The sequence below is a fragment of the Gorilla gorilla genome, chromosome 9 (genome assembly GCF_029281585.2).
Source record: "Gorilla gorilla gorilla isolate KB3781 chromosome 9, NHGRI_mGorGor1-v2.1_pri, whole genome shotgun sequence".
Taxonomy (NCBI): Eukaryota; Metazoa; Chordata; class Mammalia; order Primates; family Hominidae; genus Gorilla; species Gorilla gorilla.
This window is the reverse complement of record NC_073233.2, coordinates 9322938-9346795: the sequence shown is the minus strand read 5'-3', so window position 1 is coordinate 9346795 and position 23858 is coordinate 9322938. Positions and strand designations below refer to the sequence as shown.

The following is a 23858-nucleotide window of genomic DNA, read 5'->3' as shown; positions in this document are numbered from 1 at the left end:
GTGCGCGCATTAAAGCTCGCCGGACCCCCGACCCCGGCCCCCGCCCCGCCCGCCAGGCCCGCGGCCCCTAGCGGCCCAGGCTCGGACTGGGCACCCCGAAGGTCTGGGGGTCGGGCCGGGCAGTGCTGCGACTGGGCAGGGGGCCGGGCCGGGCCTGGCCGGGCCAGGACAGGCTGTGGAGCGTCGGAGCCCCCCACCCAGGCTGGGTCCTTCTGCAGCCTCCAGGAGAGCCCCTGGGACCCTGGCCCCTCGAACCCTACCCCTGCCCCCATCCGGTCCTCGCCCCTCTGGACCGGTATTCCTCAGCCTACTCCTGGAAAGGATTTCTCAGGACGCAGGGGTCCTGGCTAGAATCCCTCGGGGTGGGTAAGTGGAGGGGGCGTGGACAGGTGGAGGCTGCGTGGTGGGGGCAATTTTGTATTGGGAGCTACTAAAAACTGGCCACCTGGACAGGTTTTTGTTTTTGCCATGGTCATTAATGCCCTCAATGTTTGAAAAAGGCAATTTCACAGTGTTTTATGGGCCTTAAAAATCAGGGACTCTTTGAAAATGGTTGTGGGGCAGCTTGGTGACAACCAGATGATTAGCAAGAGCTCAGGATCAGGTCTTTAGGGGACCAAGTGTGTGGGGTGGTGGTACAGGAAATCTGGGACTCCCCAGCTGGTACAACTGAGGCTGCAGGCAGGGCCAATGGGCCGGGGAGCAGGAGGCCGGGACTGGGAGCCCTGGGGCCAGCTGGGCTCTGCCAGATACCTGGGTCACTTGGAGGCCCCTGGAAGGCCCCCTGGACTTTCTGCCACATTGCTCAGGCTCTGGGTGCCTACAAACTGCCCCCCATGCCGTTGGGCTGCTCATGAGGGGTTGTGGCCCAAATTAAACTGCAGTAGCCACCCACAGAACCCCCGAAGGCCCGGGGGACAATGAGGGGCACAGAGGACAGTGTGTGGCTATCTCTGGGTCTCTGTTCTCCCAGGTGGACCAGTGGGGGTCGTGGCGATGCTGTCCAGGATGAGGTCCAGCTACGGTTGCCGTCCTGTCTGTCAGCACCAGCACCCAGCACATCTGTAGGGCCTGGGCCCCAGACCCAGCCTGAGGGTTATGAGGAGGTTTCCTGAAGGAGAAAAGCCAGAGTGGAGTCTGGAATGGAGCAGGGCGGACCATGGCCTGCCCGCAGTCTGCTAGGTGGGGCTGGAACCTGGGGTTTTGCTTGGGTGTGAGGAAGGAAGAGGCTGGGGATGCAGCTAGGTGCTGGTTCCTCATAGACTGAGTCATGATTTATGGGGACCCTCAATTATATCCCCTTAGCAGGGGCCACAAAGTCTCAAATCTGCCCGGAAATCCATACCTCGGAGCTCAGGTGAGGTCTTCTTCAGGTTCTCCTTCTGCAGTGCAGATACTGTCAGAAAGAGCAAGCTACAAATGGAGAAGTCAACAACACTCTAGTGAGAATTACCCTGCCAATTAATTTTCTCAGAAATCGGGGACTCAGGGACCGGTGTGTAAACACGAGTCCCTTAATGGGGGTTTCAGACAGGGTGGGTGTGGGCACACAGGGGTCTGTGCTAAAGCCTGGCACTGGATCCCAGGTGTGGGGACTCCAGCTCCTCCCAAGGGGCAGGAGATCTCCCGTCTGTGATGTGGCTGAATGACTCACCGCCTCATCTGTGGGCCACACATGTGTGGTGGGGCAAAGGTCTCTGGCCTGGTAGCTGTGTGAGCTGGAGGGGGGGCACTTCTCCATCCAGGCCTTACAGTTTCCCTTAGGTAAATGGGGCAGAGTAACCCCCTCCTTCCCCTACCACAAGGGTTCTGGGAGGTGTGGAGCCTGGGGTGTGGTGGTGCTTGGCACTCCGTGTTCTTTGGAAGCTGGAATGAGGTTCCTCAGGCCAGTTATGGGTGTGAGATGTCTGGAAAAACGAAGTAGACTGGACGGTGGCCTCATCTATCTGTGCTGGGCTGGGCACCAGCACCTCGCTCTCCCAACATCTTGGGGTGCTCCCATGGAGGAGATGGAAGCACAGAGGATTTCAGAAACTCCCCACCTTCAGTGTTGCCTTCAAAAGTATACTGCTGTGGCGTGTGGGCAAGGCCGGTTCTGGGGATGGGTGGGCTGTGGGGGGAGTAGGCGCATGGGTGGGGTGGGCTCAGGGGAGCAGGCATGAACCCAGGGAGAGGGTGCATAGATGGGGTGGAACCCTAGGGCTTCTGAGGGACTGCAGTGCGGCTGGTCTGTGTGGACAGGCGCTGGAGGGGGCACTGTGCAGAGAGCAGGATGTGGGTGAGCCCCTCTTTTCCCTCTGTCCTTCCCATCCTCCAGGACAGGGAAGCAGCCCTCAGCAGACAGTGTGAACCCCATGCCCAGTGTGAGCATGAGCACAGCTCCCTGCGCTTTGTCTTCAGGAGGTCTCAGATCCAGCTTGCATTGGCTTCCAGCAGACCCCTATTTCCTAATCCTCAAGGGTTCTTCTTGTCAGGCATCCCATTTGCAATGCCCTCGAGGGCCACTGCCCGTCTGGCAGGGAGATCAGCTTCAAGGACACAGACAGTGTCTGCGGTGGGCGCTGAGTGCTGTGGGGGAGACCCTGGGCTGCTTTTGGAAGAGGAGCATCATGGAAGAGGAGCCCTTTTGCTCTGGGCTTTGGAGGATGAGTAGGAGTTTGCTAAACCCAGATGGGGAGGAGGGCCAGTTTGGCAGGTGGCGTTTGGGAGGACCTGGGGCAGCTGCCACAGGATGCGCCGGGCCTGGAGATGCCTCCTGCACCTGGGTTTCCAGCTCTTGCTTCCTGAGCTGAGTTGGAGCCGATATCCATGCCTCCCAGCCACGGGATGCTCTTTTCAGTGTGACCAACCAGGCAGAAGAGCTGAGTGACAGGCAACTCGTGGCCTGGTCTGTGGAAGGCAGGGCTGCCTCTGAGCCTGCGGGTTGGGGCCAGAGTCCGGGCCTGGGCCTGCCACTCAGGAGGGAGCCTGGGGCAGCCTGGAGGAAGCACTGGGCCCTGGGGCCCGGCTGCAGAATCGGGGTGTGCCCTACACTGCGGAGGGCCTGGCTGTCCCTGGGGCTGATGACTGGGTGTGGGTGGGGACAGGCCCCAGTGGCCTGAGAACACTCGCGCTTCCCTGCCCCCTCTGTCCCTCTCTTTACACCTGGCCCATAAGCGGCCAGTCTGGCTGGAGACCCTAAGCTGGAGAACCACTGGAAAAGAAATGGTTACTTTCTGCCTGGAGAGGGGGTATTAAGCCTCACCTGGGGCTGAGGCCTGGTCTCTTTAGGGCCTCCATGGAGCCCACGTGGCTCCCAGGTGCAGCCATTCTCCTCCACTAGGTGCTTGGGGGATTTGGCTGAAGCCAGGGCCAAAAAGCCAAAGCCTCTTCCTCCACAGCCTTTGCCCAAATGCAGACGCCAGGGCTGGGGATAGGGGGAGGCGATGAGGGACCAGCTATGGCTGGTGGTCTCAGGTCCTGCAGGATGGTAGGGAGGGGAGGGTGGGCGGGTCTCCTGTCTTCGATGCAACTCACGCAAGGGCTGTCCTGGTGTCTTCTCGTCAGTTTGCTGCCGAGGCTGCCACCTCAGCTGCCTGTCTGTGAAATGGGTCCATGTGTCCCCATGTCTTGGCCCGTCTCCTCTTCCCTACAGGCTGCTGTGCAGCCTGGGGCCCCTTCCAGGCCACCTTCTCCATCTGCTCACTGAGGAGGGACCCCTGAGGAAGCGAGGCTCCAGCTTGGCTGCACCCAGCTGAAAGGTGAGTTGGTTCCCAGCCTCAGGCTCCTCATGTGTAAGATGGGGCAGCAATGCTTGGCAAGTTCAGAGGACATCCCTGTTAATGCTTGGCTTGGAGACTCCCTTGAGCCCACTCTGGGCTGCAGGAGGCCCTGGTGGTGGGGCAGGGTCTCTGCCACCTTCACCAGCCATCCTCGCACTTGTGGGTGCCCCAGGGTGGGGCACGTCCCAGCCCTCTCTCTGGTCAGCAGAGGCTAAGTGAGGCCTGGGCTCAGGCGCCGGAGGGCCCAGGTGGGGGAGGCGGCCGCCAGGTCAGGCCAGGCCGGCTCCAGCGGAGGCTGAATGGGCACTCTGTCCTGCCACCCTCGGCTGTCATCTGCCGCTGGGATTTGGTTTCCTGGACTGGTGCGGCTGCAGGTGGATTCTGCGAGGCCGGGTGACCTCACAGCTTGGAGCCCCCGTGTCTCCTGAGCCAGGCGGTGGCCGGGGAGTGGGAGACAATGAAGCCTTTTCCCGGGGAGCAGGGGCCAGTCCGCGTAGGGGAAAGCAGTCTGCCTGTGCCCTGAGGCCTCTTGGGCTCGCTGGCGGCAAGAGGGGCCGCTCGGGACAGCGGTGCCAGGCCTTGGCAGGGCTCTCTGGAGGCTGGGCCAGCCAGGCGCCGGGTAACTGAAGCCACCTGGACACACGCGGGGGCTGTGGAGCATTTTCAGGACACAGTTCTGCCTGCTTCACCTCAAGGATGGTGGCAGGGGGGCCATGGGGGAGGGAGGGAGGAGTGTGTTCTTGGCACCAGGGGGCTGGGGACTGACCCCCCACTGGCCTCTTTGCTCCCTAGCGCAGCCTGGGTTCTGCTGAGATGAGGGCAGGGGCCGGCCCTCTCTGCTGGCTCCTCCGGAGGCACAGGTGCTCCTCGTGGTGCAGGGAGTGAAATTGTCTCCCCCCCCCCCCACGCTCCTCCGGAGACACAGGTGCTCCTGGTGGTGCAGGGAGTGAAAATGTCCCCCCCCCGCCCTTGTTCTTTGGGCCACGAGTTAAATTGAGCAGATTAACAGGAGGAAAGAAATAATTTTCATTATGTACGTACGAGGGAAGGCCACAAAGTGTGACACCCAGAGAAGGGCAAGATGATTTAAGCTTATATGTCCTCCCAACCACAGAGAGGAATAGGGGCTGGGGCTTCTGGGCTGGGGGCCGCACCAGTCGTGGGAGGGCCAGGGAGGGAGCATGAGTGACGGTGGTCTCGAGATGCAGATGAAAAGTCCTCTGGGACCCACGTTGCCTCTGGGCAGCCCTCAGCGGAGGAGGTGAGGGGCCTTCTGGGCCGATGCCCCTGGCGGCCTCCTCTCCTGCCCGCAGCTCCGGGTGGTCTGCATCCCAAAGCAGCATAATCTGGCGTTTCTCGAGCTCCTTCAGTGGTGGGGGTGAGGGGGCTTCCTGGTGGCACACAGCTCCGAGTTCGAAGTCCAGCGGGTGCGGTTGGTCACTGGGTGCCCTTGGACGAGGGCTGAGCTTCCAGGGCCTCATTTCTGTCCCATCAGCTGGAGGCATGGTAGCATCAGGTAGGCGATGAGGGGCCCCGGCTGGCACTTGCACTGGAAGGCCTCTGTGGGGTGACTCTCCTCATCCCAGGGCCAGGGAAGGGGTGAGGCCAGGGCTGGGGGCACACAAAGCCCTCTTCCTGGGAGTGTTCCCAGCTTTCACTGGTTCATTTGTTCCATCCACAGCCCCCAACCTGGGTATGCCCACCTGGCTGTCTTTGCCCCAGAACAGTGGTCGTAGCCAGCGGAGTCAGAGGAGTGGCCGGGCCTGGGAGCCCGAGAGGAGGCAGCTTCTGAGCCCGGACTGTTGCCCGTGCACCTGCTCGATGGGGCCGGGAACAGCTCTGGGAGAGTGATTTTGGCTCTTAGGGTGCATGTGGGGTGGCTGGGTGTGAGTTTGAATCTCAGCTCAACCCAGAATGGGTGAATTTCCATTTGCATAGGGAGGCTGGACACAGTTAGGTCACAGCTGTCTGAGAAACTGTTTGCAGAAGGTCAGGAGATCAGGAAGGTCTCCACAGATGGGTTCCATAGCATCAGGTGGGTGAGGACAGACAGCTGCAGAACAATTCGGATCGCAGGCAGCTGCTGTGTGGTTTCAGAGCCCTTAGCACTTGCAGGTTAGCTACCCAGGTGGGAGAGGTGTGTGGCTGTGGCGGGGGTGAACGGCCCTGCTTTGTCCAGCCTACGGCTGTGGGACATTTGGGAACACACAATACGAAGGTTTTGTGTCTATACTTTGAAAAAATGCCCAAGGCGGCTGGGAGCGGTGGCTCACACCCGCAGTGCTTTGGAAGGCCGAGGTGGGAGGATCACTTGAGCCCAAGAGTTTGAGACCAGCCTGGGCAACACAGCAAGACTCTGTCTCTACAAAAAATTAAACAAAAGTAGCCAGGCGTGGTGGTGTACTGTAGTCCCCACTTCTTGGGAGGCTGAGGTGGGAGGATCACTTGAGCCTAGGAGATCAAGGCTGCAGTGAGCTGTGATCAGGCCAGTGTACTCCAGCCTGGGTAACGGACTGAGACCCTGTCTCTAAAAAAAAAAAAAAAAAAAAAGTCCAAGGCAGATGATGTGGGGCATCTGGGGGGATTCTGAAGGAGCCCAACAGGAGCATTGAGGACTGTGGGCTTGAGATGTCACCGTAGAACATTCTGGAAGCACCTATCACATGTGCTGCGTTGCCTGGCTCACAGCCCACCCTAACCATGTGAGGTAGGATGTGGTCTCAGCCTGTTTGATAGATGAGAAACCAAGGCAATGCACGGTCAAGCACCAGGCCCAAGTTCCCAGGAAATTCAGGCTCTGGAAGCTGTGAAAGCGCCTCCGCATCCTGTGGCTCTTCTATGCCTCAGTTTCCCCTTCTGTAAGTGGTGGTTCTCAGCAGCGGCGTTGATGGTTTGGAGATGCCGCTGAGGCCTCCTCCTAAAGCGGTGAGATGAGACGTTTCCCTTGCAGACCCCCTCTGAGGTGGTGCCTGCTCCCTGAACTGGGCAGTGTGGGCTCACCCCAAGGATGAGGTGGAGTCCCAGAGAGGAGACAGGCTTGGCTGGGGTCAAAAACGGAGTTACAGGCGGAGCGAGAGCCCGCAGGCCCCCACGCCGCAGGGCCAGCCAGTCAGGTGGAAGACGCACGGGAAGTGTCTGCCCCTCTTTTCCTCTCCAGAGTCCTTTGACATGATCTCATGGACCGAGAGGGGATTTGATTAAGACCCTTTGAAATTACTTAATGGCATTCACCACCACCCTGACAACCCCTCTTTAGAACCCTTTCTCAAGCAGCCTCCTGCCCACCCCCAGGACGGGCCCTTTCCCTGGGCGATGCTACGGTCCAGCTCCCTGGGCCTCTGCTGGAGTCTCTGGGGTCGGCCCAGGCCAGGCCCATCAACACTCAGGGCCTGCACATTTCCACCCTCAAGTGCCTTGGGGGGGCCCCACCCCGGGGTTGTGGCCTCTCCCAGCTGGAGCCTCCTCTTCCAGAGCCTGGCCGGTCCGCCTGTAGCCCATTGCCCCCATTGTCCCTGGCAGAGATGCTTCCGGCCAGGCCTTCTGGGGGTGGCTGGGGGCACAGTTGGGGTGAGTGCTCCCTGAGTGCCCACCTGAAGGCTCCTCCCACAGGTCCTCTGGCCCCTCTGGGTGCTCGGGGGGCTTCTGACACCAGCGGCATCCTGGCCTTGCTATGGGGCCACTCTTCCCCATGGCACCTGGGCCACTTGTGACCTCCCTCGGCTGTTCTGGGAGAACTGGATGGCATTTGGGGCCCTTCCCTCTCTGGTCACCTGTGCTGACTCAGGCTCTGCCTGGCAGAAGTGTCCCGTGGGTGGATTTGCTGCGGAGACATCTGTCTCAGGAGCTGTTTGTGTGTTAAAGCTCCAGGTTGCTGGGCTGAAGAGGACGTCAGTACACGGTTCTCCCTGAGCGCAGTGAGCTCTGTCATTGCTGCTTGGTGTTGTGTTTGTGCCGGCTTTTGCAATATCTTCTCTTCCACTGAGGGTCCTGGGGTCAGTTCTGTGGAGCTGTGGTTGCAGTGAGCGACTGAAACTCAGAGAAGCCTGGCTCCTGCCCCAGGGCACCTGAGAGAGGGGCTGAGCCAGGCTGTGAATGAGGGGATCCCTGGCTTCTGGCTTCAGCTTTTCCTTCATCCCCACTGCCTAGCGCCACACACACAGTGGAGGCAGTTCTTGTGCTGTAGGTATGTGTGTGTGTAGCGGTGTCGGTGTGTAGGAGTGTAGGTGTGTAGGTGTGTAGGAGTGTAGGTGTGTAGATGTGTGTGTGGGTGTGTGTGTGTGTATTGCATGTGCAAGTTTGTAGATGTGTGTGTAGGTGTGTGTAGGGGTGTAGGTGTGTAGGTGTGTGGGTGTGTGTAGGGGTGTAGGTGTGTAGGTGTGTGTAGCGGTGTCGGTGTGTAGGGGTGTAGGTGTGTAGATTGTGTAGGTGTGTAGGTGTGTAGGTGTGTAGGGGTGTAGATGGTGTGTGTAGGTGTGTGTAGGGGTGTAGGTATGTAGGTGTAGGTGTGTGTAGCGGTGTAGGGGTGTAGGTGTGTAGATTGTGTAGGTGTGAAGGTGTGTATGAGTGTAGGTGTGTAGGTGTGTGTGTAGGGGTGTAGGTGTGTAGGGGTGTAGGTGTGTAGATGTGTGTGGGTAGCAGTGTCGGTGTGTAGGGGTGTAGATTGTGTGTGTAGGTGTGTAGGTGTATAGGAGTGTAGGTGTGTAGATGTGTGTGTGTAGGGGTGTAGGTGTGTAGATGTGTGTGGGTAGCGGTGTCGGTGTGTAGGGGTGTGGGTGTGTGTGTGTATTGCATGTGCAAGTTTGTAGATGTGTGTGTAGGTATGTGTGTAGGTGTGTGTAGGGGTGTAGGTGTGTGGGTGTGTGTAGGGGTGTAGGTATGTAGGTGTGTGTGTAGGGGTGTAGGTGTGTAAGTATGTGTGTATTGTGTGTGCAGGTTTGTAGGGTAGGTGTATGTGTAGGTATGTGTGTAGGTGTGTGTGTGTGCAGGTGTGTGTAGGTGTGTGTCAGGGTTGGCCAGGGGAGGGATGTGGCTAAGAAACAACCAAAAGTCAATTCAGTGGGGTTTGGTGAATCACATTTGCGGTCAGGCTGTAACAGAGTTTCTTGAGGATCCAACTGGGAAGTTTGAGATTTTCTGTGTGGCAGGTGCAACAGCAGCCTTCTTGGAGCCAGTCGGTGTGTTCTGAAGGCCCACCTGACCCTTGGCTGTATCAGGCAGGCACAGTGCTTTGTGGCTTCTTGGACTGTGTGGGCCAGCAGAGGAGCTGTGCTCAGACCACCCTGGAATTTTGAACGTCTCTTCCTCAGATCTGGCCTCTCCGGCCCAAGGTCTGGCAAGGCCAGCTCTTGCTTTCAGCCAGTCAGTTCATTCCTGCCCTGTGGCTTCCTGGCTGAGCTACCGACTTCTCTGCTGTGGAAGTCCCAATTCTTCTCTGGGGCTTTTCCAATGCAAAGTCACACAAACAGGTGCAGCACAGGCCCGGCCTTCCCCCGGCCTTGGTCTCCCGGTCTGTACCGGGTGGGGGGCATCACGAGCTCTGAGGCCTTTTTGCTCTGGGGTCTCTCCCCTCAGCATGAGTCTCCTCTGTCCTCGGGCACCTATTAACTCCTCGCCGTGGGTTTGCCGCTGCCACCGGCTTCCCAGGGCGCAGGCCCAGGAGGGAGATGAAGCTGTGAGCCTGGTTCCCAGAGCCTGCACCTTCTGCCCTGATGCTGCTCAGCTGCAATGCCACAGAAAGACCCCATGCGTCCTGCAGGCTGGAAAGGAGCATGTCACGGGGAATGTTGTGGAGGGGCCGGCAGTGGGGAGAGGAGAAGGTGGGGGGGGTTTCCAGGGTCATGGGTCATGCAGGTGGGGATCACTGTGCCCAAGTGACAAGCCGTGGACTCCATCTCGACACCCCCACCCCTGCACCTTGGGGCCACTCCCAGGGAGTGGAAGGAGCTGTGTGTTTGAGGCCCCAGAAGGCACCAGGATGGATTCTGTCCACTAAGCCATCCACAGCCACCTCTGGGCCCGGCTTATGTCTTCCTGGGCCTCGGGCTCGCTGCCTGTACGTGTGCGAGACCCAAGCCTGGGGATAGGTGGGCGGTGGGGCTGGGCTTGGCTCTGGGAATTAAGGGCGGCCTCGTCCCCTCTGGGAGCCATGGGTGAGGGTCTAGAAGGAAGAGTGGGGAGCGGGCCCAAGCATCTCCTGGAGTCCAGCAGGGCTGCCCTGGGCCAGGCTGTCCATCTCCTCTACCCTCTGCCTCACTCAGGTGCCTTGAGTTGTAGGGGCTGTAGGGGAGGGGAGTTGTAGGAGGCCTGGTACGGGGTGCTGAAGAGGAGGGCCAGGAGGTCATGGCAGGACCTACTGAGGGAGAAGGATCTTGAGGTCAGAGTGGATGCCCCGCCTCCTATTACCCAGCCAGTGCCTGGGTGGGACAGGCTGGGGCCCTGGCCTCTAAGGCCTTGGGCTGGGGTGGCAGCCCCCAGCCCTCCTGCACTGCCCGGCTGAGGGCCCTCTAGGCTTCCTCACCAAGGCTCCACAGTGGAGTTGGGAAGGGCCGGGGTGGGACCTGTCAGCTTCCAGGGGGCCCTGGCCCGGCTGTCTGCACTCAGAGGCCAGTGGAAACTGAAGCTCTGTTTGGCTTTGGCTGCCCCAAGCATCCTCCAGGCCTAGCTGCCTGGGACCCTGGCTGACCTGGGTGGGGACAGGAAAGGTGAAGGGTGCTGAGACACAGGCCACAGGCCTGATCTCCCAACTAGCTGGCCCTCCAGGGCCACAAGAATAGGGCCAGAGGCAAGAGCGGGGTTGGTGCCGTTGGGGGCCGAGAATGGTGAGGCTGAGACACGCTTAAGATCCCCAAGGAGGCCGGGCGCGGTGGCTCACTCCTGTAATCCCAGCGCTTTGGGAGGCTGAGGCGGGCGGATCACGAGGTCAGGAGATCGAGACCATCCTGGCTGACATGGTTAAACCCCATCTCTACTAAAAATACAAAAAAAAATTAGCCGGGCGTTGTGGTGGGCGCCTGTAGTCCCAGCTACTCGGGAGGCTGAGGCAGGAGAATGGCGGGAGGTGGAGCTTGCAGTGAGCTGAGATCGTGCCACTGCACTCCAGCCTGAGAGACAGAGTGAGACACCGTCTCAAAAAAAAAAAAAAAAAAAAAAAAAAAAAAAAAAAAAAATTTGCAAGGAACCCCTGGGTCCTAGAGCCTGGAGGGCTGTGCTGGGGGGAGCAGGCTTTGGCACAGCTCAGATGAGCACTCCAAATTAGGGACCTGATATAGTTGAGAAAGGGTCGTCCTCATTCCTGCAGGTGACTCAGTAAATCCCCTGGAGATGGGGGTGCTGTGTGGTGGCCCCAGGAGCCCTGGCTCTTGTCTGCCTTCCTGCTCCTTCCCCCAGCTGTCTGGCTGCCCCAGATCAAAACGCCTGGCCTGATCCCTCCTTCAGGGCGCAGGGTGTGGACCCCTCTCCTGTCCATTGGAGGGACGCCTGGTGATGCCCTGCTTGGGTCCTGGTACCTCTGCTGCACGTGCAGCACTGGGCAGCCTCCTTCCAAATTTTCATTTTATTCCTTAATTTAACTGGCACTTCCTGAGCACCCAGCTGGGGCCAGGCTTGTACTAGGCACTGCCAGCCCCGGCTCCTTTTTGGGGCCTCAAAGGCCCAGCACAGCCCCTCTCCCAGTGGTGGGCCTGACTCCTGACCACCACGCTGGTGGGGGACTGCCTGCCAAGATGGTGCTCAAAGGAGGTCCTGAGTAGGGAGGGGGGCTGAACGTCAAGTACAGGGTGAGGATAGGGAAGCTGGGCTCATGGCGGGGGATGCCCAGGGTGAGTGGCAGGGTTGCAGCCTGTGGGGCCTCACAGGCCCACTCAGCAGTGGGGAGTCACGGTCGGCTTGAGAGCAGGATGGGGAACTGCCAGCTTGGGTTTGGACAGCTCTCCCTGGCACCGAGGGGCAGGGAGCTTGGTGGGGTAAGGCTAGATGCAGGAGGGGCCTCAGGAGCTCCGAGGAGACAGGCAGGAGTGCAGCAAGGAGGCAGAGCCCAGTATCACCCACCCAGGTGGTTTGTTTGGCTTCCTTTATTAAGCACCTACTGTGTGCCTGGCCTAGGCCCACAGCTCACATGTCTCACCTCCATCAAGCCCCTGCCCCGTACGCCCCTTCCAGGGGGCACTTTTACTGTTCCCCATTTCGCAGACAGGACTGGGGTGGGAGCTGAGGGGCTGCAGGTCGGCCCCACCCTTGCCTCCTCCTCCTCCTCCTCCTCCTGGCCCCCTGCCCCGAAGACGGGAGAACCTCGGGCTTGGCCAATGCCAGCCCTAGAGACGGGCTTCCCCACAGCCACGCCCAGCACCCACGAGGGGACATCTGGGGGCAGGCGACGGGGGAGGAGAGCCTGGCAGAGGAGGTGGGTGCCCCAGGAAGCAGGAGCAGCCCCTCCCCCAGTCACCCCCAGCAGATGCTCCTGGCACCCATTGGACCCCGAGGACCTCAATAAGGGAGCCCAATTTGGAGACAAAGGCCAGCTCTGCGGACAAACACTCATGGCTATCCTCAGCCAGAGCAGCCAGGCAGCCGCAGTGAGGCCACAAAGGGCCCGAAGAAAGGGGCTGCGGGAGGGGCCGTGAATGGGTCGGGGCTGCACATGCCACCGTTGCCCGGGCGACGGCCCTCTCACGGAGAGGTCTGCCGGGCCATTGTCCGGGGCCTGCAGGACGTGCCACACACCAGATGGTCGTGTGCTGTCTAGGTCACTTATCGGGGGACAGAGTGAAGGAATGCGGCCGGCACGGCGGGCCGAGGCACCATCTGTTCCCTCAGTCCACGGGCACCGGCGGGCATTGAGCACTCGGCCGGCCAGGCCCAGCCTCCGCCATGGCTTTAATTAGCTAATTCCATAATTGGGCTTTATTTCAGGTAAATTGCATTTCACACCCGAGAGGGCTGCAATGGCCCGTCCAGGAGAGGAGTCCTCGGGCACTTTGTGCGCAGTCCATAATACGGACAACAAGGCGGGCTGGGTGCCGGGGCCGCGCCCGGCCCAGATGGGCGGCCCCACGGATCTCCCTGTGGGCCAGGGTCCCGGGGTGGGCAGCCGGGGCTGTGGGGCCTGGGCGCTGTGGAGGGCCCTGCTTTCCGGCCGGCATCCCCGGGTTTCCACAAATATTTACCCAACAAGGAAACAACAGTTCCTGCCTTTCAGTAACTGCTGCTCCCGCTCCTCCCAGGGGGGTGCAGGCCAGGGAAGCCTGGGAAGCCCCGTGCTGCCCCTCCACCTCGTCCATCCCGGTCAGTGCTGGCCAGGCCAGATGCCAAGACCCATGGGTTGGGGGCGCAGGCCCAGTGGGCTTGGCACCAGGTGGGACCCAGGGCCTTTCCAAGGGCTTCCACCCCTACTCCACACAGAAACCTGGGGCCCCTGTCCCTGCCACCTGCTGCTGGCCGCCTCCTGCCCCCAGTGGACTCAGGACAGCCCCATCCTTGATATCTCAGATGCCCCAAGCCCTGATATCCTGAGACTTCGGGATGGGCTCTGGAAAGAGGACAGAAGGCAGCTGCGGTCCTGAAGGACTGAGAAACGGTTCAATAGCTGAGGTGTGGGCACAGCAGATGCACGTGCCCCGGTTGAGTGTGTCTGTGCCGACAGTGAGGCACTCTTTCGACCTTAGGAGAGGCGGGCCTCACAGAAAGCTGCAGGAACAGGGTCAGGGCGAGCAGGGTGGTGGCCCCTCTGTCCCACTCAGAGAACTGGACAGGCTAAGGGAGCATCGTGTTACCAATGGGGAAATAGAGGCCCGGAGGAGGACAGGGGTGAGCATATGGGAGCCTCAGGGGCCCCAGGCCTTCCTTGTACCACACCCCCTCCAGAGTCTAGCCTTTGGTATCCTGGGGAGAGGGCCTGGGTGGGGCCTGCTCCCAGAGTGGAGCATGTGGGTCCTTGGTGAAGGGCCACCCTGGCCTGGGAGGGGCAGACAGAGCCCATCTGCCCCAAGGGCATAGAGTCTGCTGGAAGACAGGCAGTGACCACACTGTGACTGTACTTCATGGCCAGGGCCAGCCCAGGGCCCAGTACAGGAGCGACATTGCTGAGCTGGAGCCTTTGATGGCATCTTGCAGCCCCTCTGAACCCTTTGAACCCTGACCTACTCCTCAGTACACGGACATAGCGTTCCTATTCCACAGCCACCTGGGCACTGCTTCCAGGGAAACTGCAGGGGTCCTGTCCGTGGGTGGGGGTCTCCTGGGGAGGAAGCAACCCAGAGGCCTGCAGGCATCGGTGGGAGCTGGCCAGGGATGTAGAGGCTGAGCCCCAGGTTGTCCCAGAGACCCCATGGATGCCCCAGGAACCAAGGTGAGAGCAGTGCCCAGCGCAGCCTGTGATTCTCCACGTTTATTAGGAAAAGCTTGCACAATTAATAATCAAAATCACACCGTGAAACTCATTAAAACACAGATCCAAATCACCACAAATTATTGATTTCTATGCGACGTAATGCCCAGAAGGAACCCCTGTCCTGTGTAGGAACCGTCACTTCTCTGCGGCTCAGCAGCTGGCAAGGGGAGGTGGCAGTCCCCTTCTGTGTGTTTGGCTGGCTGCTGGGACTGGGCGAGGGGTTGGAGGCGGGAGCCCCACGCACAGCGGGCTCAGGGTCGGAGAGGCGGGGCTCCTCTCCAGCTAGGAAGAGCTGGCAGTCTAACCCAGGGAAGTGGGCGTTCCCCCCACTCAACCACGTGCCCTGGGGAAATGGTGAGACTGTCCCTCCTGCTGGAAGCTGGGGGCTCAGGAGCAGTCTCCACAGTCTCCTGCCCATGGGTTAGCATTTCCTGAGAGTGAGGGAGCCAGGCCCAGGGCCTCCAAATGGGATCCTGGGCTTTTATTGCCGGCAGCCCTGTAGTCAGCGTGGGCTGGTCCTGCCCTGCCTGTGCCTGGCAGGGTCCTGGATTTGAGGCTGGGGCCCAGGGGTTGCTCTGTCTCCCCTCAGGAAGCCCCCTGGGCCAAGCAGGGTGGGCCTGCACTCAGCCTGTGCTACTTCCTGGCCATACATGGGCCAGGCCCGGTGCCCTGCTACTGGGTCCCAACCACCATGCCAGTGATGTCAACATCACCATGTGGGGGCCAGGGCGCTAGGGGTAACAACTCAGACCTGAGACGGGGCCCCCACACTGGCCAGGAAGAGGTGGCCTTGCTGAGCCCCCAAGCTCAGGCTGTGCCAGACAGCATGGTCCATGGGGCACTGGGGCCTCTGAGAGTGGGGCTCTTCTCTCTGGGCCTTTTAGCAGGTGGCCACCTTCAGAGAGAGCCAGGTGGGGCCACTCTTGGCCTCCCCTCTCTCTCAGGCCCATCCCCCAGCCCCAACCCCTCCTCAGGACCCCTCATCGGGGCCCCTCCTGGGCACGGTCAGCTGCTCGTAGGTGGGCAGGGTGTTGCTGGGCAGGAAGAGCTCAGGGTCGACAGAGCCGCCACTGCTGCAGGGCTGGGTGATGTGGGCCCCGCCCTCTCTGGGGGGGCTGCCGCTGCCGGGGGTGCTGCCACCGTGCAAGGAGAGCAGCTGGTGAAGCATGTCAGTGATGAGTGCCAGCCTCTGGTCCAGCTGTGTCACCTGTGGGGACAAAGGCAGACGAGAGAGTCAGTGGTGGGAAGCACCCAGGTGTGCAGACAGCCTCAGGGCCCAGGTTTGGGGCCGGGGAAGGGAAGGTGCCAACCGTCTCTGCAAGTGCGTGCTGTATGCAGGCGGCACGCACGTGTGCACCCTATGTCTGCAAGGCCCTCGGTCGCGCCTGTGTGTGTGCAAGGAATGTGCATGTGTGCCCATTGGAGTCCATCCCGTGCGTGCTGGGAGTCCCTGTATGTGTCCACAGGCATTCAGGCTCAGGGTTAGGAGCTCTCCTCTCCTCCTCCTCTGCTCCCCAGGCTGGCCGGCCTTCTGTGCCACATCCCCGCATGGCAGGGTCTGCACCAGGGACCCGGACCTGAAATATTTGGGTTTGCGGCAGCCTTTGGCTTCTTGAGGCCAGGCTTGGGGACATTTGGGTTAAGGGTCAAGAAAGGCTGGGGGCTATGTCTACTGTGTCTGGAGGAGAACTGGACAGAGGGCAGAGTTCAGCAAGGCTGGCTCATGGGCAGGGCCTGGGGTGGTTGAGGAGGCAGAGGCCTTGGGCTTTGCCTGGGTGTGCAGGGGATGCCCCTGCTGGGCCACTTCCAGGAGGGGCTTGCAGGGCACAGGGCTTGTGCCTCTGTGATGCTTTCTGCAAGGGGGTGGGGGTGGGTTTTTTTGTCATCCCCCAGGAACCATTATGCCATGTCTTTAACCTGGCGGGGACACCACTATTTTCCCAGACACCATCTGCACCCACATTCTGTGGTCAGAGCAGTGCCCTAGAGCGTGCCCTCTGGCTAGCCATGTGGCCTCCACCTTCTCAGGGGTGGGTTCTGCAGTGAGCTATGTGCCAGGATGGCTGCCCTGCAAAGCCGGCAGGGAGGTCAATGCAGGACAGAACCCGAAATGCACCCCGCACAGAGAGTAGGTGCTCAGAGGCCTTGCAGTGCTGCGGAGGCAGCAGAGAAGCCCCAAACGAGTGGAGAGCCAGGTGGTCTGAGAGCTCCTTGGATGGACAGCACCACTGGGGAATGAGGCTGGAGCCCACCCCGGGTGGGAAGTGGCCATCCAGCCTTGATGGGGAGACTGGAAGGCCCTGGCCGACAGGCCGGCACCCTCAGAGCAGGTGCTGGGTGGAGCAGGGCCAACCCCAGGGGCAGACTAGGGCAGGTGAGGGAGTCCAGGTTGGGGACCCCTCTCCCTAGGAGGTTGGACCTGGGGGCCCCAGCATGAGTGAGGGTTCGGGGAGGGCGCACAGCTCTGTTGGTGGCCACAGGAGACAGGGCTGGTCCTTCAGCCTGCGGTGTTCTTGCAGGAGAGCCCCTCAGTATGCTCTTGGAGAATGAAGTAGACCCTCCCCCACCGTGGGTACCTGGAGGCCTGGAAAGACCTAGAAGTGGCGGGGGAGGGGCAAACAGATCAGCACGCGATAAGGGCTGAACAGCAGAGCTGCTTCAGGGAAACATTATGGCTCCAGAGAAAGGCACGAAGATGACTCAGCCACAGCAACGTCAACCACTGGCCCTAAGCACAGGCAGCAGGCGGGAGCTGGCCCGGTCCACCTGGCCATGCACTCCAGGGGTCTGCACCCTAGGCTGCGCCGGGCAGGCCTGGTCCCTCATGCGCCCGGCCCCACTGCTGATCCAGCTAGATAGGCTTGGGGCGAGGTGTGGGCCAGGGCTGGGTTCTGTGCGGGTGAGACCACCCCAGGGAAGATGCTGCTGGGTGACGTGGGCACAAGCCCCTGGATGGCCAGAGAGGGAGCAACCAGTTTGCTAGGGTCTGGATGGACCCGGGCCAGCTTCAAATGCTGGGTGCTGTGGTCGTCACCCACAGCACCTACCACGGAGGCTGAGCAGGCTAAGGAAGAGGCGGCCAACAGGGTGCTGTGAGAGGCTGAGATGAGAGGGGGGCGCCTGCCTGAGTGGGGCCGAGCGTCTGTCTAGAGGGCTAGGTGGGCAGCCTCCACCTGGGAGGTGGGACTGTGCCCTGCCCAGAGCAGGAGCCCAGGGGACCCACTTCCAGCCCTGGGTGGTGGGGGCTACAGTGTGGAGGCTCCCTGGCTCCCCTGTGGTTCTGCCTTGCAGGTATGGGGTGAGTCTGAGACCCAACTGTCCCGAGCACAAGGGTAGGTGTACATCCGAGGTCTGACAGTCCAGGCCAGAGGGAGCCCCATGTTTTATTTTTCCCAGATAAACCTGATGCGAGGCCCAGACTATGGAGGAAAGGGGTGCAGGACTTCTGTGGTTTGGCAGGGGCAGGGGCCCAGGGCCATCCACCAGGGTCTCTTACACCCAAGGACCCGCCAGCACTTCAGTGCTCTGCAAAGCCACTTGGGGACGAGCCACAGAGGCCCACACTCCATCCCACAGATGCAGACACTGAGGCCCAGGGAAAGAGGGTCAGAGTCACTGGCTGAGAGTGCCATGTCTCCCATCCTGTCTCCACAGCTCCCACCCCAAGGCTCCATCTCGAGACCACGGAGTTGCCATATGGGGGGACGCAGTGTGTCAGGTAGGGAGCCGGTGAAAGCAGAGGGCAGGGTGGGGCGGGGCCTCTGGGAGGGGGACTGGCCTGAGGTCTCGTTCTTGTTCACCCACACCCTGACCCCCGTGGCTCCTGCTGCCGGCAGGACCAGCCCTCTCAGTCCCATGACCTGCTCATGCCTGGCAGGGGTCATGGGAGGTCGCTCAGCCTTCAGGGTGCACATGAGGAAACTGAGGCCCAGAGACCTACGAGAGCATAGCAGATCAAAGGTGCAGCCAGCCTGGGTCTTTGAGGGCAAAGCCCGGGCTTGTGTCCTAGGGCTCACCTCAGCTCCCTGGGCCCTGCATGCTGGTAGCGTGGAACGAGGTTTGCCCTGCGTGGCTTACTGTCACTAACTGTGCAGGCCCCAGCTTGGGTATCAATTGGTTTGGCATTAATTAAAGCACCAAATACATCACAGATGAACATTTGTGGTTTCATAAATTTTCACTTTATGGCACTTGAACATCTGTCCAAGTCCCACATGTGCTAATGGGTGTGGAGGCCTTCACAGGGGATTCTTGGGACAGAAGGAGACAGTGGGTGTCAGGGCCGCAGGCAGGCTGTGCAGGCTGAGGGTGTGGCTGGAGCCGGCGCTCGGTCCTGAGCCACTTTGGTGACAGCTCCTCCCGGCAGGGAGTCCCGGCACCGTGTAGAGAGGCACTCAGCCACCTTTGGGGTCGGGAGGCAGCCACAGGGCCGAGCTTGCCTCCGACTGACACTGAAGGGCTCCCTGAAGCTGCCTGGGCCAGCGTCAGCCCATGCCTGGCTCTGGCTGGTCCCAAGCTCACCTCAACTGCTGCCTGTGCCAACTGGGGCTTTGAGGGACTGGCTAGGGTCTCTGGCCCCAGAGACATGCTCTCATCATCCCAGCTGCTGGTGACAGAGGCCCCGGGGGTGGGCCAGGATGTGGGCTGGATGCCCAGGGCGGGTCCACAGTCTGATGCATCATGCTGCTGCCCCCCTTGTGGGAAGGGCCCAGGCCTGGGCTACAGGTGGCTCCTCGGCAGCCCCAGAGTCTTAGCTCTGACTCAAGCACTTGTCACAGCACGCGTCCCTGAAGAGTCCCACCCCACCACTCTGCAGGCAGGGTGCCTTCATCTCGCTGGCACGTTTGGTTTTTTTGGCGATGGAGGAGCCTGAGAAGCACCTCGCATGGCCGAGGCCAGACCCCACCCATGCGGAGGTGCATCCGGGCAGGTGCCATCGGGGAGCTGCCACCCTCGGGGAAGGCAGTGCATGCTCTAGGCACTGGGGCCGGTTCCCCAAGAACTGCTGGGACAGATCAATTTTGGGGATCTCAGCCTCCGCCATTATTTGCAATTTGATAGTGATTAAAAGGCAAGGCAGACAAAAGCTGCTTTGTGCCCGGCCTGCACTCACCAAATTAATAACCATAAGAGACCTATGCAGCCCTCGGAAGAGAAAAAAGCAATTAGAATAACAGCTAGTTAGAGAGCCCCGGGCGGCCGGCGATCAAACCCAAGGCAACGGGGATTCCTGTTTGATGTGGTTATGAATTTGTTTTCAAAAGAAAATCTTGAAAAAGAGTCTTTCAAGGGAAATTTTTGCAGAACCTGCCCGGCCTTGATCCCCGCCTAGGACCGCCAAAGGCCCTGGCCTCGTGAATGGCAGACTGGCCAGGGACAGGCGGGAGAGGCCGGGCACACCCGCTGCTCCCAGGGTGGGGGTCCTGTTCTCTGCCTGAGCTGCAGTTCCCCAGGAGGCAGAAAACTCACTGCTCCTTCTAGCATCCTTGTTGGGCAATGTCTAGAGACCAGGCAGGGCCTCCCCAGGGCCCTCTGTAGGGTCGCAGGGCAAAGGTCACCTTGGCCTTCCTCCTGTCTGTCCTGAGGAACCAGCAGTTACTAAGCCACTCTCAGGGTGGTACCTAGAATGTTTCATACCAGGCTCTGAGCAATCGGATGTCAGACCCGGCCTCTGTGCGGAGCCGGGCACAAGTGGCAATAGGTCACAGCACATGGTAAGGTCGCGGTTCATGGCAGGGCATGGAGCGATTGTGTTTGACTTTGCTTTAGTGCTTCAGTTCTTGGACAAAAGTCGACCGCGTTTCTCGCTGCTGAGGTTTTACCGCCAGGCCCTGGGGCAGCTGCCCTGCTGGAGCTTGCTGTGCTGTGGCCAGTGGGAGATGGCCTCAGAACCCCCCACACCGCAGCAGGGCCTTGGGCACACAGCACCTCCTCACGGGAGCGTGCAGGCAGGCGTGCGTGTGCCGCAGCGGGTCTGGGGTCAGATCCTGCCTCTGCCGCTTCCTGGCCGGGTGACCTTGGGCAAGTCACTTTGCTTCTCTGAACCTCAGTTTCCCTGCCTATAAAACAGGGCAGCTGTAGCACCTTCCCCAGGAGGATGCTGAGGGGATCAAGTGGACTGAGGCATGAAGACGCCAGGGACAGAGCGTGGTGCTCAGTGCACTGCGAGCCACCCGATGACCATGATCATTAGGGATTCCTAGAGTGCACGTACAGTCGCACATGTATGCCTGTGGCCTGAGGCCAAAGGAGCATTGCTGTGCACACGGGAGGCTAGGTGTGCACATGTGCTAGGTGAGCCCGCACATGTGTACCTCGTACGAACCTGTGGCTGTATGAGTGTGGGAGACTGTGCGTGCAAGAAGGCAGGAACCACCCTGCACACGATCTTGCACAATTCCCTTCACTTTCCATTAGGTTGTTCTCTGGGCTGCCCAAGGGTTGGAGTGCACCTGCCTGCACCCCCAGGCCCCTGGGCCTTTGTGTGTGCCACAGAGGTGAGCACCCCCTGCAACCCATCACAGGAGTTGGGGGTGCTGCTGGGACAAAGCTGCGTGGAGAGCAAGCAGCAACTCCCATGGCTTGGGTGCTTGGGCAGGTACCAGGCGTCCTCTCCTAATGGGGAGACAGATGGCACTGAGTCTGGGACCCTTGGTCACACACATACCAGCTGCTCCCCCTGTCCCCCAGAGCCCTTCACCCGGGCAGTGTCCAGGCTGGGTGTGAGTCTTGGCCCAGAGAGTCGAGCGTCGTGGCAGCCCCGTTGCTCAGGCTCGGGACTGGCGCCTGTGGTGGGGCTGAACTGGCAGGCACTGAGGGTGAGTGTGTCCGCTCAGAGGCTGCAGACCAAATCCTCAACCTTGTCTCTGTCCCTGGTGTCTCACTGTTGTCTGCCGAGCAGCCAGAGGAAGCTCTGCTGCGGCTGGGGACCCACACCGCTCATGGTCAGTTATGTCCTCAGCGGGTCCTCGGCACAGCACAACCATGCGGCAGAGGCCTGGTCAGCACCACCCCAACACCCTTCCTGGGGCTGCCGCTGCCTGGCTGGCCCTCACTGACCACCCGCCAGGAGCGGGGTTGCCTCCCTCTGAGAGAGGGCCAAGATGGTGAAAGACCCTTCCCCCTACTGCTGACATCCACTTTTGCCAGCCTCTGCCCACTGACGGATGCTTGGCCCCCCAAGGGCCTCAGGGGCGCCATGTCCCTGGCTGACCACTGTGGGGGATATCTCAAGATCATCACCACACGACCCTCGTTCCCTTCCTGGGACCTCGGCTAGGATGTCTCCGTCAGCTATTTGCTCTCTCCAGGGGCTCCAAGGCCAGCAGGCCAACAGCCCCACAGCTCAGCGTGTCCCAGCGGGAGCTCAGATTCCTCCCAAGCCGGCCCAAATCCTGTATCCACAGGGCACGACCAACTACCCAGGGTCCCTGGTGTGCACCTGGTGTCTGTGGCTCTCTGGCCTGGAGCATGTGCTCTGAGCCTGCCCCCCATGCCCCTTGCCCAGGCTGGCAGCATCTTCTGCCTGGACTGTCACAACCACCTCACTGCCTGGCTATGCCCCCAACCTGTTCCCCGCTTGTTCCAGGCAACAGCCAGGCTGAGCCTTCCCTCCCAGCCTGGGCCAAATCCTTCTGCAGAATTCCCACTGGACTGGGAGTAAAATCCAGTCTCCTTTTGCAGTGCCCCCAGAGGTGTCTCCTCCGCTGGCCCCTCTCCAGCACTGAGCACGCCCATGTTGATCTGAGCGCCCATCTCAATTGGGCCCTGGGGCCTTTGCACCCACTGTTCCCTCTGCTTGGAACGCTGTCCTCTGCTGCTTTGCAACCTTAGCTCAAAATCCTGGGCGGCCTCCTCGTCTCATCTCTCCCCATGTTCCTCTAAGCCTTCACCACTCCGTGAAATGTCCTGGTTTATTGATCTCCTTGCTTGGTGTTTTGCCACCAGCTGGAGGCCCAGCTCTAGGCCAGGCGGTCACCGTCTTAACCCCAGACAGTCTCCCAGAGCCTGGAGCCTAGAAGGTGCCCAGTAAATACAGGGAGGGTAGAGTCGGTGCTGCACAATGAATTAGTAAGTGAGGCCCCGGCCAATTTCCTGGGGCCCCAAGGCTGGAGTGCGGGGGGTAGAAGCCCCCCAAGCCCACTCCCTCCCAGGGTGGGTGCTGAGCAGAGAAGCTGAGGCTGGGACTGGGCCTTTTCATGTTCATTGATTTGTAAGGACTCTATGTTAAGAAAGATGTCAAGTACACATCACACATGTTTTTCCCTAGGGTGCTATTTGTCTCGTGTATGGGTTTATGGCATGTATTATTTTTTTGTTTTGCCACACAGAGGTCTTACTTATGTTTTCACTTTTTCACGTGGTCAAAGCCATCCATCTTTTCCTTTATGCCTTCTCATCCTGTGCGTGCTTGGAAGGGCCTCCTCCATTCCGACGCCAAAATCTTTTTTCCTAATACTTTTTTGATTTGTGTTTTACCCCTAAATCTTTGAATCGTATGGGATTGATTTCTGACCTACAGACTTACTTTTGCAGGTTATCCTGTTGATACCCCACCACTTATGGAATGATGGACCTTTTCCCCACCGGATTAGAATGTCCTTTTTGTGTATCATCGACCCTGAACAACACGAGTTTGAGCCGCGCGGGTGCACTTCTAAGTGGATTTTCTTCCTCCTCTGTCACCCGAGACAGTAAGAGCCACCCCTCCTCCTCCCCAGCTGACTCAGCGTGAAGATGATGAGGATGAAGACCTTTACAATGGTCTGCTTATGCTGAATGAATATCTTTTCTCTTCCTCATGGTTGTCTTAATGACATTTTTCTCTAGCTTACTTTATCGTAATACAACATATGTCTTCATTGATTATGTTATTGGTAGGGCCTCCAGTCAACAGGAGGCTATTAGTGAAGTTTCTGGAGAGTCAAAAGTTAGTTATACATGGGTTTTTGACTGGGCAGTTTGGGGGTCGGTGCCCCAACCCTGCATTGTTCAAGGGTCGACGGCACAAAGTTCCTGCACGTCTTCCTGTACTTTGGCGTCTACGCAGAACTGCCCTAGCGACCGCTCTTGTACATGCTTTGATAGATACTGGGAGCCAGGGCCCTGCTGTCTGGAGGTGAAAGACGACAGGCTCGTTCTGGCATCCAGTCGGGGAGTGGCAAGGGGAGCTGGAACCCACCCTCTCCCAGGTGACCTCATAACCTCCCCTCTTGTCTCCCTGGTCGGAGAGGTCTCGCTCGTCTGCTAAGAACCCGGAGAAGGCCTCTTCTTTGTACTCTGAGCAAACAACAAAGTCCGCACCACGGCTGTGGGGGCTGAGGGATCCCAGCCCCTGCTGCCTTCCCTCCCCCAGCTGGCTCCAGCCACCAGAGCCTCCCTTCTCTTCCTCTCGGCCCGCACGCCTTCCTGGATTCTCCCTCGGCTCGGCCCTCACCTCGTCATAGCCCCCAGGGGTCTATGTGTGCCGTGTCTGCTGACATGAGCCGGTGCCACATGGCCCCATGCTCCTGGACACGCAGCCACCTCCCTCCCTGCATCTGGGTTGGGGCTGACGTTTGTGCCAGAGCCAGAGCTGTCACATCCACAGCCTCACAGACCTGCAGAGGCTGCTCCGTGCGGACATTCATGTCAACTTCAGGGTGGGGACAGAGGTCATGGAGGGAGTCAGTGGCAGAGCCAGGGGGGGGCCCACGTGGCACAACACTCCCTGG

General features: G+C 60.1%; 1 protein-coding gene and 1 long non-coding RNA gene across 7 annotated transcripts in view; one reads left to right on the top strand and one right to left on the bottom strand.

The window, feature by feature from the left end:
• Positions 1 to 272: 272 nt before the first annotated feature.
• On the top strand, positions 273 to 22944 carry LOC109028929 (uncharacterized). The gene is made up of 4 exons (XR_002007960.4): positions 273 to 366; positions 974 to 1495; positions 3547 to 3740; positions 22681 to 22944. It is a non-coding gene; the product is annotated as an uncharacterized lncRNA (long non-coding RNA).
• Positions 14124 to 23858, bottom strand: part of KCNQ1 (potassium voltage-gated channel subfamily Q member 1) — a 402294-nt gene continuing 392559 nt past the window's right edge. For 2 of the 6 annotated variants that reach the window (XM_004050446.5, XM_031016269.3), the window contains one exon: positions 14124 to 15352. In XM_004050446.5, coding sequence (XP_004050494.1) covers positions 15116 to 15352 — 237 coding nt within the window. In that variant the 3' untranslated portion in view covers positions 14124 to 15115. The remainder of the gene's footprint in view (positions 15353 to 23858) is intronic. The other 4 variants (XM_055355158.2, XM_063710884.1, XM_055355159.2 and 1 more) reach the window with 2 other exon arrangements.